We start from the raw sequence: 15,509 nt of genomic DNA, 5'->3' as shown, positions 1-15,509 counted from the left end.
CACTCCACTGTAGTGTGCTGTATGATCTCCAGTGTGAAAAATAGTGAGTTGGCTGCATGTGACTGTATGAGTGTGTTGAAGGACTGCATTTGCCTCACCTGCCTAACTGCAAAGGTTGTCGCAATGATATCAGTATAGTATACAGCTGATGATTCCAAAAAACTATATCAATTGATGCTTACTAAGAGCTGAAAGACCCTCTGTTTTATGTCCTTGCAATTTTCTTGTTGACCTGGAAGGTGTACATTCTTAAAATGACCTGAAGATGGTGATTTTTCTAAAGCTACTTTTGAGAGACAATCCCAAGGCATGGTTTTAATGGAATACCACAATCGTGTCTTAAATGTAAAAACAAATGGAGGGTTTTAGCACATCAGATGGTATTTCTCATAGTGAACAAGAGTCTTTTCTATCACTCCACACACCTTTGAGACAACCTAAATATTTATTATATCCAAGCAGCTAACAAACCAAAAAAGGATGTTTCCATTTCATTGAGGTGCAGTACTATAAAGGTCAAGGTGGATACTGAATTCAGTTCCGTGTTGCTGTTCCTTTTTTTCAGTTCATTAATTACATACTTGATGGTTAATTAAGTTTTCTCAATTTACTCCTTGCTCGTCACTGTACTGTTGTAGTTCAGGTGTTCAAGTCAGATTTAAAGACATAATGATGTCTATAAAGACAGCCTTATAGTCTTAATTGCCTTAAGTTTGCAACTCTGCAGATGGAAAACCAAGTGGGGAGGCTATTATTTTTGACAGGTCTACACAACACTAATGTTCAGCTACTGTGCATAATGAGTGAGTTTCATGAAATGAGTTCATGCAATACATACATTGACAATTGTTTTGAAAGTTTGGTAGTTTTTTCTATTATTACAGCAAGTTGATTTAAGAATAGTTTCATTTGATTAATAGTCTATTGGCAATATATATAATATATAACACCAGTTTATTTACTCTGCATGAGCAAGCAATATATATAGTGACCTGACAATAGATTTGTGTTGCTTACACAATGGTTTATACCGCATTTGGCTACTGAATTGTAAAGCATGATCAAATGTATTTTCACTGTTTTAAATGATGTTTGAAAAATCTAAATTTAGGGATTAGATTATTTATTTAAGGTTCAGTTCTTGTAAGGTGACATGATCTTCTCAGACATTTTCTAAAAATAAAACAGTGTCAACATCCATTGTAATAACTTCTTCCCTTGTTTCTAGGAGGCCTTTGAAAATCCACAAGGGGTCAGGATGCCTCTCTGTATTTTCACTATTTTTAGTTTATTCCTGTGCTTCAAGTGGCTTTAATTCTTGCATCATACTAATATATAATATCGTACAATGTTTGCTTGGTGGGATTTCATAGGCATTACTCAAATGCTGCACTTTATCTTTTGTTAAACAAAGGATTTATCTCTGATTCTAAACACTGCTGGTTTAGGGGATGGTGACAATCCAAATGTCCTTTGAACTGTCTTTACAAATAATGTTTGATCTGAGCAGTAGACACGGTTGTTGATTTTCTTAGTACATATAATTTTAAAAGGGTTGTCACTTATTGAAATATTATGTAATAATATTTAGCCTAATCTTCTGGCCCACTTAAGTCTCGCTGACTTGAGATCTGAGTTAATTGTTCTTTTGGGTCAGGGATGAGGGCCAAGTCCTTTTACTGGAGACCTGTGTTAAATCTTGCATTTCACTATATTTTACTCTCTGAGAATTTAACAGATTAATGCATTTATGTGTAGGATGTTGCACTTAGTAACATCAGGATAGATGTGGTGTTTTGAGGAGTGTGATAGTTTGTTAGCTATCCAGATCTGAGAGACAAATATAGCTGACTTATATCCTCCATCTTTAGACGTGACATTAGCTTGCAAGATAAAGTGACCTAAAAGGGAGTGGAATCTGAAAATCCATCATTGCTAATTACCCATCAAACTATCACTGGAGAGGACAGTGCAAGAAAAGTGCTACAGATGCACACAGTGGATAAATGTTCTCATTTACTGTTAAATATTGCTACCTGATGATTACATTTTCACTCATAACTTATGAAACATCCTTTAGTTGCATAGGTGAAGTAGCAAAATCTGCCATTAGCCAAAGTTATTACATTCTGTTTTACGGCTATGGACCGAGTACAAAGCTCTCCTCAGTCATTGTGGGTTGGTGTGATGTGAGGCAGTAGAGACAGCTGACTTTCACTGTACATGTTTTAATTCATGACATAATTCATAACTTCATCCAAACTCATAACCTACTTCTCTGCTGCAAGGGTGAGAATAGCACCAGTGGAGGACATATTTAAATGTTGAAATAAATCAATACTTATGTAGACATAGAAAACTAGCTAACTAGGTGATGTGCTTTACAAAGGCACCCACTGTGGGCTGTGCTTGTCACTGCACAGTGTATGTATTTCCATTGTGGCACTGCTTTTAAAATCTGTCTGTCAATCAAAGCGTAATAAGGAAGTGGTTGCTTCAGTCTACTGTACTAAGCAAGGCTGTATCTGGGCACCATTTTCTTCACTGAGGTGAAGTTGCTCCCCTAAATTGGACCAAATTAACATCAAGGTCATGTCCTCTCAAAATGTATATTTTCAAAAGCCATCCCAGAATGACACAGCTTCCATTATACTTCAAATATTAATAAATATATAATACTAGTAAATTTACTTTATTTTAAACTGATGTCAAATTATGGTAATGGTAATTTAGCTGCCTATATACTGTGAATCGTAAGTGAATAGCTAGCTAATTAGGAGGGCTGACTTGTTAACTAGCTAGCTTATTTCTATACATGTCATTTACATTACATTTTTGATGCTCAATTATTAAAATCATTTAAATGAAATCTTTTCTGACTGTGTTTCTTTTTGACTGTTTCACTATGTTGTGCTGATTTGTTAAATTCCAATAAATAATCACTCAGATATGCAAAATTACTTCTGTCTGTTAGCTAGGTAGTAAAGCTGTTAAGAGTACTGCAATCATGTTTATAGGTAACTACATACTGTATGTTGTTTTAGCTGGCAAACTGAAAATGCAACTGAAACAGTACAACAGTTCTAAATAGAAATGCAAAAGGCCTTGTTGTAAAATGAAGTGAATGGATCACTTCATATAAGGTGTTAGCTACCAACATATTGATATTAATTTATCCTAAGATGGATTCTGAAAAATGGGATTGAGGATTTCTTTTCATGTGTAAACTTCATTTATAAATATATATTTCAGAAATGACAGCCAACATTACTTTTGCAAGTAATAACACTTTATTGTATTTTCCATACAAATACATAGCGGACACTTTCCAAAGCACCTTTCACCAAATAGTTCTGTAAATTAAAATATTCAGAATTTTATGGACATCTCTTTGACTCTAGGTCAATAGTAGTTTTTGGCACACATGACAAAAGACAAAAACAAAATGAAGATAACTTGAATAACAAGTCAATTTTGACTGACTAGACTGTAACAGAAACAACATTGTTACTGCAAAATAACTATACAGACCTTTCTGATTTTAAATAGTTCTTTCATAAAGTATCTAATAATGTTCAGCTGACATAAGACTATCCTGGAAACATCAGAAAGGTCAGGTAAGGGCACAGTCATGGTCTTATAAATTAGTCAGTTCCTAATGTCACTTCTATCAGGTGACAGGCAACCTGCATCATGGGGTCAAATGTGAAGAAGTAAAGTTTGACATTTAAAGTAGTAATGCACTGAGGTATTGGCAATTAACAGTAATACATGCTAGAGTTTTGGTTTCAGTGCTTGTTGTATTTGTGCTTTCCACATGCTAGTGTATGAACTTATGTGACAGCCATCCAGAAGAGGGGGAGGGTCAAAGAGAGTTAAGATCTGACTTCACAATTGCATTGACTTAGGCAAAAGCAATGTGTAAAACATGAATAAAAACAAACTGATTTGATTTCAAATGTATGAAATTAGCAAGATGGTTTTGAGATATGGCTAGAGACAGGGTCCTGACTGGTGCATCTGTCATAACGGTAAAAAGTGACCAACTGTGGCCCACTTACAGTCACAGACTGCCAAACACTGACTTGTTTTACATATTTTATCAAATGACACATTTTTAAAATAAATTAACTCTTTACACGATATGCTCTATAGCTTATTTGAATTTGTGGTAGGGATTTAGTTGGCAGCCAAATTTACCCAAACTCTTGCTTCCCTAGCACTTAAGTACTTCAATTTAAACATAAATGCACTAAAAATAAATTATAATGTTTAACAAATATCACATTATTGCCCTTTTAACAAATATATATATAAAGTGCTATTTAGCTGGTGCATATTTTTCATTTTTTTTGCTTGGCAAGAAGAATAAAAAGGATACAGTGCATACCTTAAATGCTGATATCTAAATGTTTCTTAAAGGATATTGTTATCAAGTTATTAGTACAGAAATGCTTTAGGACCTATAAGCACTAGCATGAACTTCAGAACTAAATATATAAAGCATGTTGATGAGGGAAACTATGCATAACTGTGCATCTGTGCATAAACCTAATCCTTCCAGTCCTCCACTTCCACCACAAAGGGCTCCTTGACCTCGATCTTCCCGCTGTTGACGATCACGCATTCTGTGTAGGGCAGGTTCCTGTCGTTCGTGTCCTGCAGCTCAATTGTGTGAACCACAGACTGAAAAGAGCAGGCAAACCAAGGAACATCAGAAATCTGCACCAAAGAATTACCTGCCATCCCCCTGCCCAGGTTATATTAGAGAAGAATAATATATCTAAGATCGGGTCTTCCAACCCATTTCTAAGATCTACAACTGTGGACTCTGACTGAACTACATACCATGCCCTCCAAGACCTTCCCGAAGACAACGTGTTTGCCATCCAGCCAGGGCGCCCGGGCAGCGGTGATGAAGAACTGCGAGCCGTTGGTGTCGGGGCCTGCGTTGGCCATGCTGACCCACCCTGTGCCCAGGTGCTTTAGCTTAAAGTTCTCATCAGGGAACGTCGTGCCATAGATGCTTCTGCCTACAGTAGAAACAACAGGAGATTAGAGTGTTTTCCTGGACGTGTAACCTTTACGTGCTTGGCAATGTGTCCCTTATGGGATGATGCTGTCATATGCATGGATAATGCATCTCACTGTCTGAAGGACTGCTTATTTCTGTCATGACACATTGTCATACTGGACAAGAATGTCCCCTGCACACTGCCAAACACACTCCCTCATTCCCCACTTTAAGTGCCTCTGTCTTGTTATCTCATAAAGACTACAATGTCACTACAGGAGATGCATAATTATTCTCCCTGTGAGAGGTTTTTAAGAGTAAGTCATATCATTTCTAAAAATGAAATCTTCCAATCCCCCCACCACTACCAAAGCATACCTCCTGTTCCATCTCCAGCGGTGAAGTCCCCACCTTGGATCATGAAGTCTTTGATGACCCGGTGGAACTTGCTTCCCTTGTAACCGTACCCCTTCTGCAAAGCAAGATGCTTTTAAAACTTTCAGATAACAATTACCACCCTGAGAAAAGGCATTAAATTGAGCTGTGCCCAGGTCTGGTATAATTCTGAGGGCGAGTGTTCTCCAGTTTGTCAGACATGCTACCGCTGAACACTCCCTGCTCTCTGATGCCGATGCTGTGCCTGAAAGACTCATCACTCACTTTCTTTTTACACTGGAAAAGGGCTCTACACTCAGGCCTCAAAGCTGCGAAAAAGATACTCCCACTCAGATGGCTGCCACTCCATTGCTGTTTCTGGCATGGGTGGATCCTCTCAGTCTTACTCTCTGAGGACATGCTGTATATGGAGAGCTAGGATCCTTTTCTTCACAGAGAACTTTTTTATTAACGGTTTTTAAGTTCGTGTCTAAAAAAGTTAAGTTTTTAAGTAAGTGTCTCTAACCAAATGGTGGCCACCATTTTCTGAGTGATCCAGTAACTCCTGGATAGACTCTTAGGGTCCTTGGTGAGAGAGAAAGGGGAATATCTTTGAGAGCTTGCATCTGTTATCATCTCTGTATTGTTGTTTATTTTTAGTAGTAGTAATACAACTGATGTATCACAAAAATAATGAGAATGTCATTGTGTAGGTAAAGCTGATGTTTTGCAAAGTACCCTGGTCCCAATTTTGCCATCAGACAACAAATATAGGTACAAAATGCACTGTGATGTCTGCGCTGCATGAAGTCCACGGAAAGCTAGGCCACCAGAATGCGGCCCTGGACTGCAATAACACGGCACTCAATTGAGTCCCGCTGTGATTGGTTCAACAGCACGTCAGGTGTTGTCATGAATACGTTACCTCTCCTGTGGCAAGAGCAACAAAGTTATTCACGGTCTGAGGAACCACATCTCCAAACAGTCCAATGACGATTCTGCCAACCTCTTGCCCACCCACTGTGATATCAAAAAACACCTAAAACAAAGACATTTTTTTTAAAAAAAGAAAGAGGACAGACAAATTTACAATTTCTATTCTTTTTCACATGTAACTTCACTTGTGTAGCACTGCCATCACTGTTCTTAAATCAAATTCTGCAATGGCTGGAGTTTGAAACCTTGTCCAGCTATGCAATCCAGTCTTGCCATAGTTGCATACGGTGTATTGGTGACTGATTTTCCCATGTAATCACTACTGAATAGGTCTTTGAAGAGCAGCAGCAAAGTTAATATCACTGCATGGAAGATGTAATGTATGCTGTGCTTGGGTAACGCATAGCTAACACTGAATTCACGGTTTCCACTGTCTTAGAAGTCTTCTAGCTGTAGCAGTAATGTGTATGGTAGTAGCAGTGTAGTGTAACTCTAAGGAACAGCAAAAATATGTACAAATCACTCTTTGGTTGCAATGGGAACGAAGAAGGAAACCAATACTAAGAAAGTGTAGGAATTTCATACACAGGGATTTTCACTCCATTTCACTCATTTCAACAGACTTTCAATTGTCATGTGTTGGGAGACATCTAGGCTACTGGATTTGAATAACCTACAATACTGTAAGTGATTTCAGACTACAACTCTTAATAATAAATAAAACTAATGGAAGAGCTGAAATAAATTACTACCACACACTTATGTGTTATGACAAACATAATTTCTGATTTTTATCTTCCATCCAAATGCAAAACATTCCACGCGTTAGGCTGGGATATTTCAGGATGACTTTACAAAGCTTTGGACAATGAAAAATACGCCAAAATAACGACATTGAGTGCAACAGAACGAACATCAATTGTAGCCATTTTATCTGTATCTTACGTTACTTGACATGTGTGACCATTTAGGCCTTTTGTACAAACCGTTAAAGCACTAAACCGTTACTGCAAACAAAAATCCGTAAAATAATCTAAACATACATACACATTGGCATCTAAAGCTCTGAATCATATTATCTGCTCCTTTCTACTATCGTGCTGCTTCAGTCTCACCAAGCACAGATTTTGACACCGCAAATCGTCATAAATCACAGCATCTCACTTGGTAGAATAATTTAATAAAACGCCGTTAAACCGGTTTCTACGTTATATGTATTATTCACGGGTGTTATGTACATTTCGATGCAGTTCGAATTGCATACGTGTACACTTACGTCGGCACATAGCCAGCAATTATCTTCGCAGCTCGAGTATACAGAATTGTAGCTATAGCTAGCTCCGTTAACGTGTCCTCCTTGCACACACGGAACTGCTGTGAAAATACATGAGTAGGAGCTGAGCGGAATGTAATACTGACCTTAACCGTTACTTTAGGTCCCCTCCTTCCTTTGGAACATGCAACATTTTCAGAAAACGACCCTAAAAACAGGAGGACGCAGACAGGCAACGTTATCCTCAGCTCCATTTCGTGGTCCACACAGCTGCCGTAGCGTCTCAAGGAAAAAAGAAATCAGTTCAAGCGTTCAAAGTGCGCTTCCTGTATCCGAGATCCCTCCTCCAAAGAGGGCAGCACAAAAATGACTATGCATAATCGGGAGTATGAGAATGATGGATCAGCTCCTGCTCCCCTCAGAAACGCTCTACTCTCCTGCCCTGGTGATGACGACTACGGTCTTCCGCTTTTCAAGTATCTTGCATTAAATTCTAAGACAGTCATGAATGTCTGCCCTGGAAAAACTACATGATAATTTTAAACTTCGAACTTTACATGACAGAATACTAAAACCAACATAAATGCAATGAGTGTTTCGTTTTCGAGAGCCAGCTTAAATAATTGAGTAAATATTATCTTAATTTAAGTGTCATGTCATATTGTGTCAAACTGGAAGTCATGAGATAAAGTTATTGTCACCTTATGGTTTAAAAACCTATTCTAAACCTGAGAGGGATGTAGCTGCCCATTTCCTCTTTTGTCTGCTATCACATCATAGGTTCTCCGTCCTGTCTGCGCCATTACAATTATGAATAGACTATGAATAGGCCTGTAATTCAGCACGTGTTTTGCAAAGCCTCTGGTATTTATCTAAAACCAAAAAGTAGACTTACATCCACATAGGTATAATGGATACATTAAAGCCCAGACTCATTTTGGACACAGCCTGCTGAAGTGCCTCTTACCATTCATCTGCGTCTGACTGGCTGAAATCTGACTCAGAGCAGTTGCAGTCCTAGTATTAACTGTGACCAAAGCATGCAGAGTATAAGTCCCGTTCCATTGCCAACAAAATGCTACTATAAGCCTATTTCAATTTAAAAAGTTGTGTCACGTAAACAGAATGTTTCATTCATATGAAGATGTGCTTTTGTGATCCAAATGGTTAAACCTTTAGAGCCAGCATAATTTATTGTCATCCTCCTTTTACTTTTTTATCATTAAACATGATTAGATTCTAGATGTTACATTTTATCCGTGTGTGTGCAGATTAGCCTTAGGTCTACACCAGTTGCATGATTTGATTCAAGCTTAATATATATAGATGATAGAAGTGGTGATGATCATTGCCTGACTTAAGCAATTTTTTCTGTTTTTCGGTCAGCCTTTCAGTCATATGACTATCACAAGTGTTACTATGTACACTTTAATTTACAAAATATCCATCTGTAGTTGCAGGATCACTTACTGGTCTATAGGCACAGGAAAGACAATGAAACATTGAACTGGCCCAGCACAGGTTGACTGTAAGTATACCAAAGTGCATTCAGCTGACATGAAACAATACAGAGCTAGAGTAGACATACAAAATCTACAAAAGAAATTACAAAATCTGGATCAAAAGAAGGCCACATCCACAAACACAATATATCTCTGCTAACATCAGAGGTTTTCTAACATCACACATGGTTATTCTGTACCTCTTTTCAGCATTGTCAGCCATGGACTGAGTGATGTTCCTCTCCACTTTTATGGTACCTGGAGGTACAGAGATTTCATGGTAGGTGTCTGGTTACAGCTACAGGTACTTGAGAAAGATGCTAGGTTAGATGTAATACTCCTGGTATTACAGCATTAACCTCTACTCCCATTATTGGTGTATGCACAGATAGATCTGTACAGACATGCCTGATAGACATGACATTTCTGTGGAAGGTGTCAAATGAAACATCATTATTATATCTTAAAAACTAGCTGATAAAAAAGCATATTAGCTGATGCATAAAGCCAATTAGTAGATGCTTGCTTTCAACCATGCCACATTGGGCTGGACATACTGCATTATTTGTGAGAATGCTCAGTTAACGTCCAAGCAACATCAAACATGTCTGTGGTTTGCCACTACTAGGAAAGTGATTCCTTTCAAATGGTGACAACATTTGGTCAATCCAGCAGGGCAACTGTGAGGTATTCAGAAAATGAGAAAAAGCTGTATCAGTTGTCCTACACCCTATCATACCCTATTGTGTTCCTGGATGCAAACTCCTTTACAACTCCTCTAAGGATGTTTATGGATGTGGACCTGACAAAAGTTGAGGAATTCAGAGCATGGCATCTCATCCAGTGTCTTACACAGAAAAGAGACAGTGCAGAGAATGTTAATATCTAGTGAGATATTGCATTCAGCATTCCTCTCTGTCTTTGCTAAAGAGATTGTGTGAAGGCAGTCCTCAATGTATATTTGGTAGCATTCAGGTTAGCTGAATGGTGTGACGTCAGGAATGATGTAATGTTGCAGCATCTCAATGCTAGATTAGTGTAAATTTATAGTCATAAGTATCTGCCTATTCTGCCTTCACCAAACAATTCAAGTTCAACGACACAGAGACAGCAGATTCAATGTAAAGCATCAAGGGAAAAAAAATCTTGGTCATTCTCAAAAGATGTTATATGGCTCTCTGCTTTAGTACAGATTGCAATGTCATTAAATATCAGCTTATAGAGGAGTGTGGCTTCATGTTCCATTTAGCCATGCTGGACTCAGACACCAGAACACGTGTACTTTTACACAACGTACATATATTTGATTGCCATTTTGTGTACGATTATAGGTTTAATTGATTGTCCCACTGCTTAATAGATGTTAAATTGGATCTTGGCAGAAATATGACACATTGGCTCACTTCCTGTTTCCTGGCAGACATTGATTTTCTGGCTTTTTAATGTCAAATGCTACAAATACAGATTTTTAGGAATTAGAATTAATCCAGACTCTCAGTCTCAGTGGGCAAGTGGCACTTTAAAATTTTTCCTATATGGATCAGGTGTTGGCAGCAATTTTTTCATTTTCTGGTTTTCTGCATTGTAACAGCCTCACCCCCTAAATCAATTAGAATGCTTCATCTTTATTCAAGGAACTTGCAGATTCCAAGGACTTGCCAAATGGCAGACAATTCCAACCATTTGAATGAACTTGACATAAAAATTCTGTCTCAGCTTTGAAATGTAGTGTTAAAGATCAAGTCATTCATATTTAATCAAAGATATTGTACAGCAGGGTTTTACCTTTGTTTCAGGTTATGCAAACTTATACATAGGTAAAGGTAATAGGTAAGGAATTGTTAGTACCATACTCATAGTATACCAACTACAATTGAGAAAGACCTCCACCATAAGTGCTTTCATAAACTGCACAGACATGTGCTACTATCACCATTTTCAGTTGACAGGCTTATACCACCTCAAGATTCTGGGACCCCAAAATTTTGACCACTGAGCTTTTTGCCACAGCAAAGGCTTACTGCCACCAGTCCTTTGCTGATAATGTTTATACCTTGTTTGTGTATCTATGATGAAGCCTAGGGGGCTCAGTGTTTGGGAAGCCAAGATGTAGTGTGAATAGTTGGGTTGTACGTCTGCACTGGAATGCAGACAGAGACCCTGCTGTACTCACTGTGGTGGGGAGCTTCTTACACCAGCTGGAGGCTAGAGCAGACAAGGGACATGATCAAGATTAGCAACACTTCAGGGAAGTGACCACTAGACAATCAAAGATAGACAAGTGGCCTGGCAGAAATGTAGGGTTTGTCAATAGGCTATAATGATGAGGTTGCCGTTTTCGTTACTGCTTGGTAGGTCCAAAACAAAGCTTTGTATTTTATCCAAGGCACAATGGGTAACTAAGGTAGGGAGATGAAGAGAGGCATGACATGATAGTTTTTTGGTAGACTGTAGGTCAGTTGAGCTGTAGTGTTCGGAAGCAGCTGGTAAGGCCTGATGGTGCTTGCTGGGAGGCCAGAAAGAAGAACTGCAGTAGTCCAGTCTAAAGAGCATTCGGGCCGGGACCAAGAGTTGAGTCAACTAAGTATCAAGAAACTAAGGGATTTTTCGGTTAGGATCTGCTGTTCTGAGTCACCAGTGACACAATATATTGTCTGTGAAGGACAGGTTATTAGCCAGCAACACACCCAGGATCTTGGCAGCCTGGGATGCTGACACAGTCACGTTGTCAGTGGTAAAGGAAAGGTCAAGCAGTGATGAGGACTTAGCTGGCACATAGTGTGGTATTAGAAAGAATGGGCCTGAGATGTTTGTTGATCATCCAATTTGATATATTGCATGATGAAATATTCTTATGGACAGTTCCTATAGCTAAAGTGAATAGGTGGTAAGGAATCCAATTACAGCTTTCAAGATACAAGATATGCAACAGTATAATTACAATTGAGTTTATATATGTATATTTACAATAGGGTTTATATGTTTTTGTATATGGGGGTTTGGTTTAATCCTAATGTTCACGAAACCACTGTTGAGTCCATTTAGTACTGTGCCAGGGCCGTTATCATCTTTGAATATGGGAACATTTTGAGGAAACAATATTTTCGCCATAGGGTGCACCTGGTTGCCTGAAATGCCATTTTATTGCCTGGCCATAATTCTACCATGCCGGAAGAACTAAAAGACAACTCATCAGACCATATGACTTTCTCCCACCTTTCAGAAGTCCAGCTCTTGTGCTCCTTGCACCAGGTTATGCTTTGTTGCACATGGGTGCTGGTTACAAGTGGTTTCCAAATGGCAGGTGTACCATAAATATCAGCTTTGTGAAGTTTACGGCACACAGTATTTGTTGAGACTGGGTCATGGAGGTGTAGATTCAGTTCTCTGATCATTTTTGAGCCAGCTGCTTTTGCAGTTTTTAGCATCCATCCTGCTAAGTGTCTGTCTATCCCTGTCAGTGAGCTTTGACTTGTGACCACTGATCCTCTTTCCTCTTGCAGTTTTTCCTTGTTTGGAGTATACTGTCATGATTTTCCACACTGTTCTCCTTGACACATTAAATAATTTTGCTATTTCCATGACTGAAGCACCTGCAGTTTTGGCACCAACTATTCAACCTCTTTCAAAATCTCTTATATATCTCATGTTGGTTAAGAAACTAATATATTAAAGTGTTGATTTTAAAACAGCTTTTGAAGCAGAAATATATGGGTAATGAGTTTTGACATTGGTATGAAACACATGCATAATTTGTAATTGTGACATGGTTATTTCAGAATACAAGTCTTACTTTTACTTACTTTTACTTACTTTTGGTGTTTGCATTATTTTTTCTACTCCCTGTATATGTCATATATGATTTATTTTTTCTTTCAAAATCACCTTTTAAAATGGTGAATACATTCTACACTTAATCTGGCAAATCTTTTCCTGGCAAATTTTCTCACAAATATCCCATCCCTCTGTTCTGAACCACAGAAAGTCCATGACTCCCATAATTTAATATTCAGCTTTAACCTATTTAAAACATCCAAATGTACATAGAGGCTGTGTCAAGTTAGCTTGCAAATTTGAATATGTGTTTATTGCATGATTGAATTGGTAGTTGCATAGTGTATGTAATTTGCACATTCTACTTGCGTGTTCCAATATTTGACGTGTCTTCAATACTGGTTCAATATCTGCAAGTCCCACGCATTGGAGTCCTAAATCACACTGATACATGCTTTCCCTCTCTCATTTACAATAAATATAGATTACATTGTGATTATACTTTAGGTGCTTCACACTCAGCTTTGATTTTTTTTTAATAATACAGTCAAAAATTAGACATGCCAAGAGATCAACACAGGAAAGTGGCTTTTAAGTAGCTTTTCTCCAAAGAGGGCACACAGTATTCCCTCACTACTACACACAGAGTATCACTAAATTCCTAAATTAAATTATTTTCACAATATACTTTTATGAATAAAGCATCACTGTATGGCGTGAAACTACTGATCACCACATGGAAGTGCTCAGGTGTTTGAGCTGAATTAAGAACTGGTGAGAGCTGATGAGAGAGAATTAAAGTGGAGTAAAACCAGCTGAATAGTAAACTAATTTTGAAATGATAGAAATAGGATACAGAAAATCCATTGACACTTCTAAGATGATAATGAAGGCTGTGAACTTGAGCTATGAGTTTCTAAGTGTTCTAAAACAGGATTACAAGAGAGATGTAATGAGGTGTGTTTGTGTGTGCGTGTGTGTGTGCATTGTTGTTGTTGTTGGGGGGGGGGGGGGGCTGTGTCTATTAGGCAATTATAGGTACTTTCTTCAAAGGTCTTGACTTGACGTTTAGATGACTTGAGTAACCGAATGCTTTCCTCCTGTAGGATTGAAGCAAGGGTACATTTCATGTCAAATGTTTCACAAAGGAAGAAGAATTGATCTCTTGAGAGCTGCTGCTTGCCTTAATATCTGACAGTGGTGCACTTGTAAAACTGAGCCTGGTCCTGGTTGAAACTGCAACTATGTATTTTCTCTGTTACAAAGAGAGTCAGCACCAGTAAACCTGCCTCTCCCATAGACATACTTTGATTTGTGAAATTAACATAGGTAAATTCAAGTTACTAAATGTTGAGAATAACACTCTTGCCCCCGTTGTCTTCAATGAAATCATAAAAGCACTATTTGGAGCTAACTAGCTATTTAACTAGCTACATTGAATCGCTTTTTCCACAAAAGAGTTATTTAATATATATATATGGCTCTAGTTAATTGGACTTCAGACTACAGTTTATGCTTGAGCCAACATCTAGGCCATAATTAAAAGATTTTTCTGCATGGAGCAAGTGATCCTACAACCACTACAATGGTGGTATTAATTTTTGGTAATGGAAAACTGTTTCTTGGGGATTGTGTGATAATGAACTGGCTGAATATGTACTGTATTTCATTGCATTGTGACATCGGGAGAGGAAAATGCCAGATCATAGTGTGAATTTTGGCTATGGAAGAAATACACACTTGCTCAGCGAGCCAGTGAACATTTCATATGGACTACAAAGTTAGCGAACAAAATAACTCAAATCTAGTTATCATGCTATCTAACTACACATCTCAATGCTCCAGATGTCCCATAGCTAGGCAGATCATATTGTAATAGTACTGGGAAGTTGTAGCTATATAGTATGAAAGGGAAAACTTATTTACCATTATTAGCACTTTGAATGCAGCTAGCTAGCTAGCTAGACAACCAGACAATCAGAGATACCAGCATATAGTTATGGTAGCTAGACAGATTTGTTAATGCTTTTGACATTCTGCTATGTTGCCTGAAAGCAAAACTGATTACTCTGAATCTGACCTTTGTTCTGTCCATTTTCAATTAATCATTTGCATTATTTTTACTTTGTCTAAGCAGTACTTTTTGGCATGGAAATTGATACACATTGTGCTTGAACTTTCCCATGTTTTTAGCTACTGGTTAGTGCAATGACTTTCTGAGTTCCCAAAAATTGTGGGAATGCTTGAAAAGTCACAAGCCTGAAATCTATGCATTTCAGTATTAAAAAAGGCAAAACAGGAGTGTGACATCAAAATAGTATAAACAGCTCTTTCATATGAGAGACCTTTGTTTCATATGTTTCATATATTAGACCTTTGTTTCACATACTCTATTAACTTCATTTACATATACAACCATACTTACATTCATATACTATTATCCTCTGTTACACAGACTATCATGCAAGCATATAATGTGTGAATAAGTAGCTATAGTTCTCTGTGCAAGAGAGAACCATGCTGTGTGTATGACAGTGATAAAAGGGGGTATGATTGTGCATGTAAGATGGTATAGTAGTGTTTGTGTAAGAGTATAGTGGTGTACGTATGAGAGTATGATGCTGTGTGTGAGACC

The 15,509-nt window shown here is 38.0% G+C and overlaps 1 protein-coding gene across 1 annotated transcript; it reads right to left on the bottom strand.

The window, feature by feature from the left end:
- Positions 1–4,296: 4,296 nt before the first annotated feature.
- On the bottom strand, positions 4,297–7,926 carry LOC118776237 (peptidyl-prolyl cis-trans isomerase C-like). The gene is made up of 5 exons (XM_036526397.1): positions 7,745–7,926; positions 6,315–6,428; positions 5,393–5,486; positions 4,849–5,033; positions 4,297–4,686 (listed from the first exon to the last, which is right to left on the bottom strand). Exons 1-5 carry the CDS (start codon positions 7,850–7,852, stop codon positions 4,552–4,554), a joined length of 636 nt encoding a protein of 211 aa, XP_036382290.1. The 5' UTR covers positions 7,853–7,926; the 3' UTR covers positions 4,297–4,551.
- Between the last annotated feature and the right edge of the window lie 7,583 nt (positions 7,927–15,509).

Source organism: Megalops cyprinoides, chromosome 4, assembly GCF_013368585.1.
Source record: "Megalops cyprinoides isolate fMegCyp1 chromosome 4, fMegCyp1.pri, whole genome shotgun sequence".
Classification (NCBI taxonomy): domain Eukaryota; kingdom Metazoa; phylum Chordata; class Actinopteri; order Elopiformes; family Megalopidae; genus Megalops; species Megalops cyprinoides.
The sequence above is the reverse complement of the archived record's forward strand: the minus strand, read 5'-3'. Positions and strand labels throughout refer to the sequence as shown.

Bases quoted from the DNA above. Each gene is read 5' to 3' on its own strand.
- LOC118776237 (XM_036526397.1), bottom strand. From the start codon at position 7,852: ATGGAGCTGAGGATAACGTTGCCTGTCTGCGTCCTCCTGTTTTTAGGG. The intron at 5,487-6,314 runs GTAACGTATTCA...CTTGCTTTGCAG, and splicing joins TTGCTCTTGCCACAGGAGAG to AAGGGGTACGGTTACAAGGG. The intron at 4,687-4,848 runs GTATGTAGTTCA...TGCTCTTTTCAG, and splicing joins GGAAGGTCTTGGAGGGCATG to TCTGTGGTTCACACAATTGA.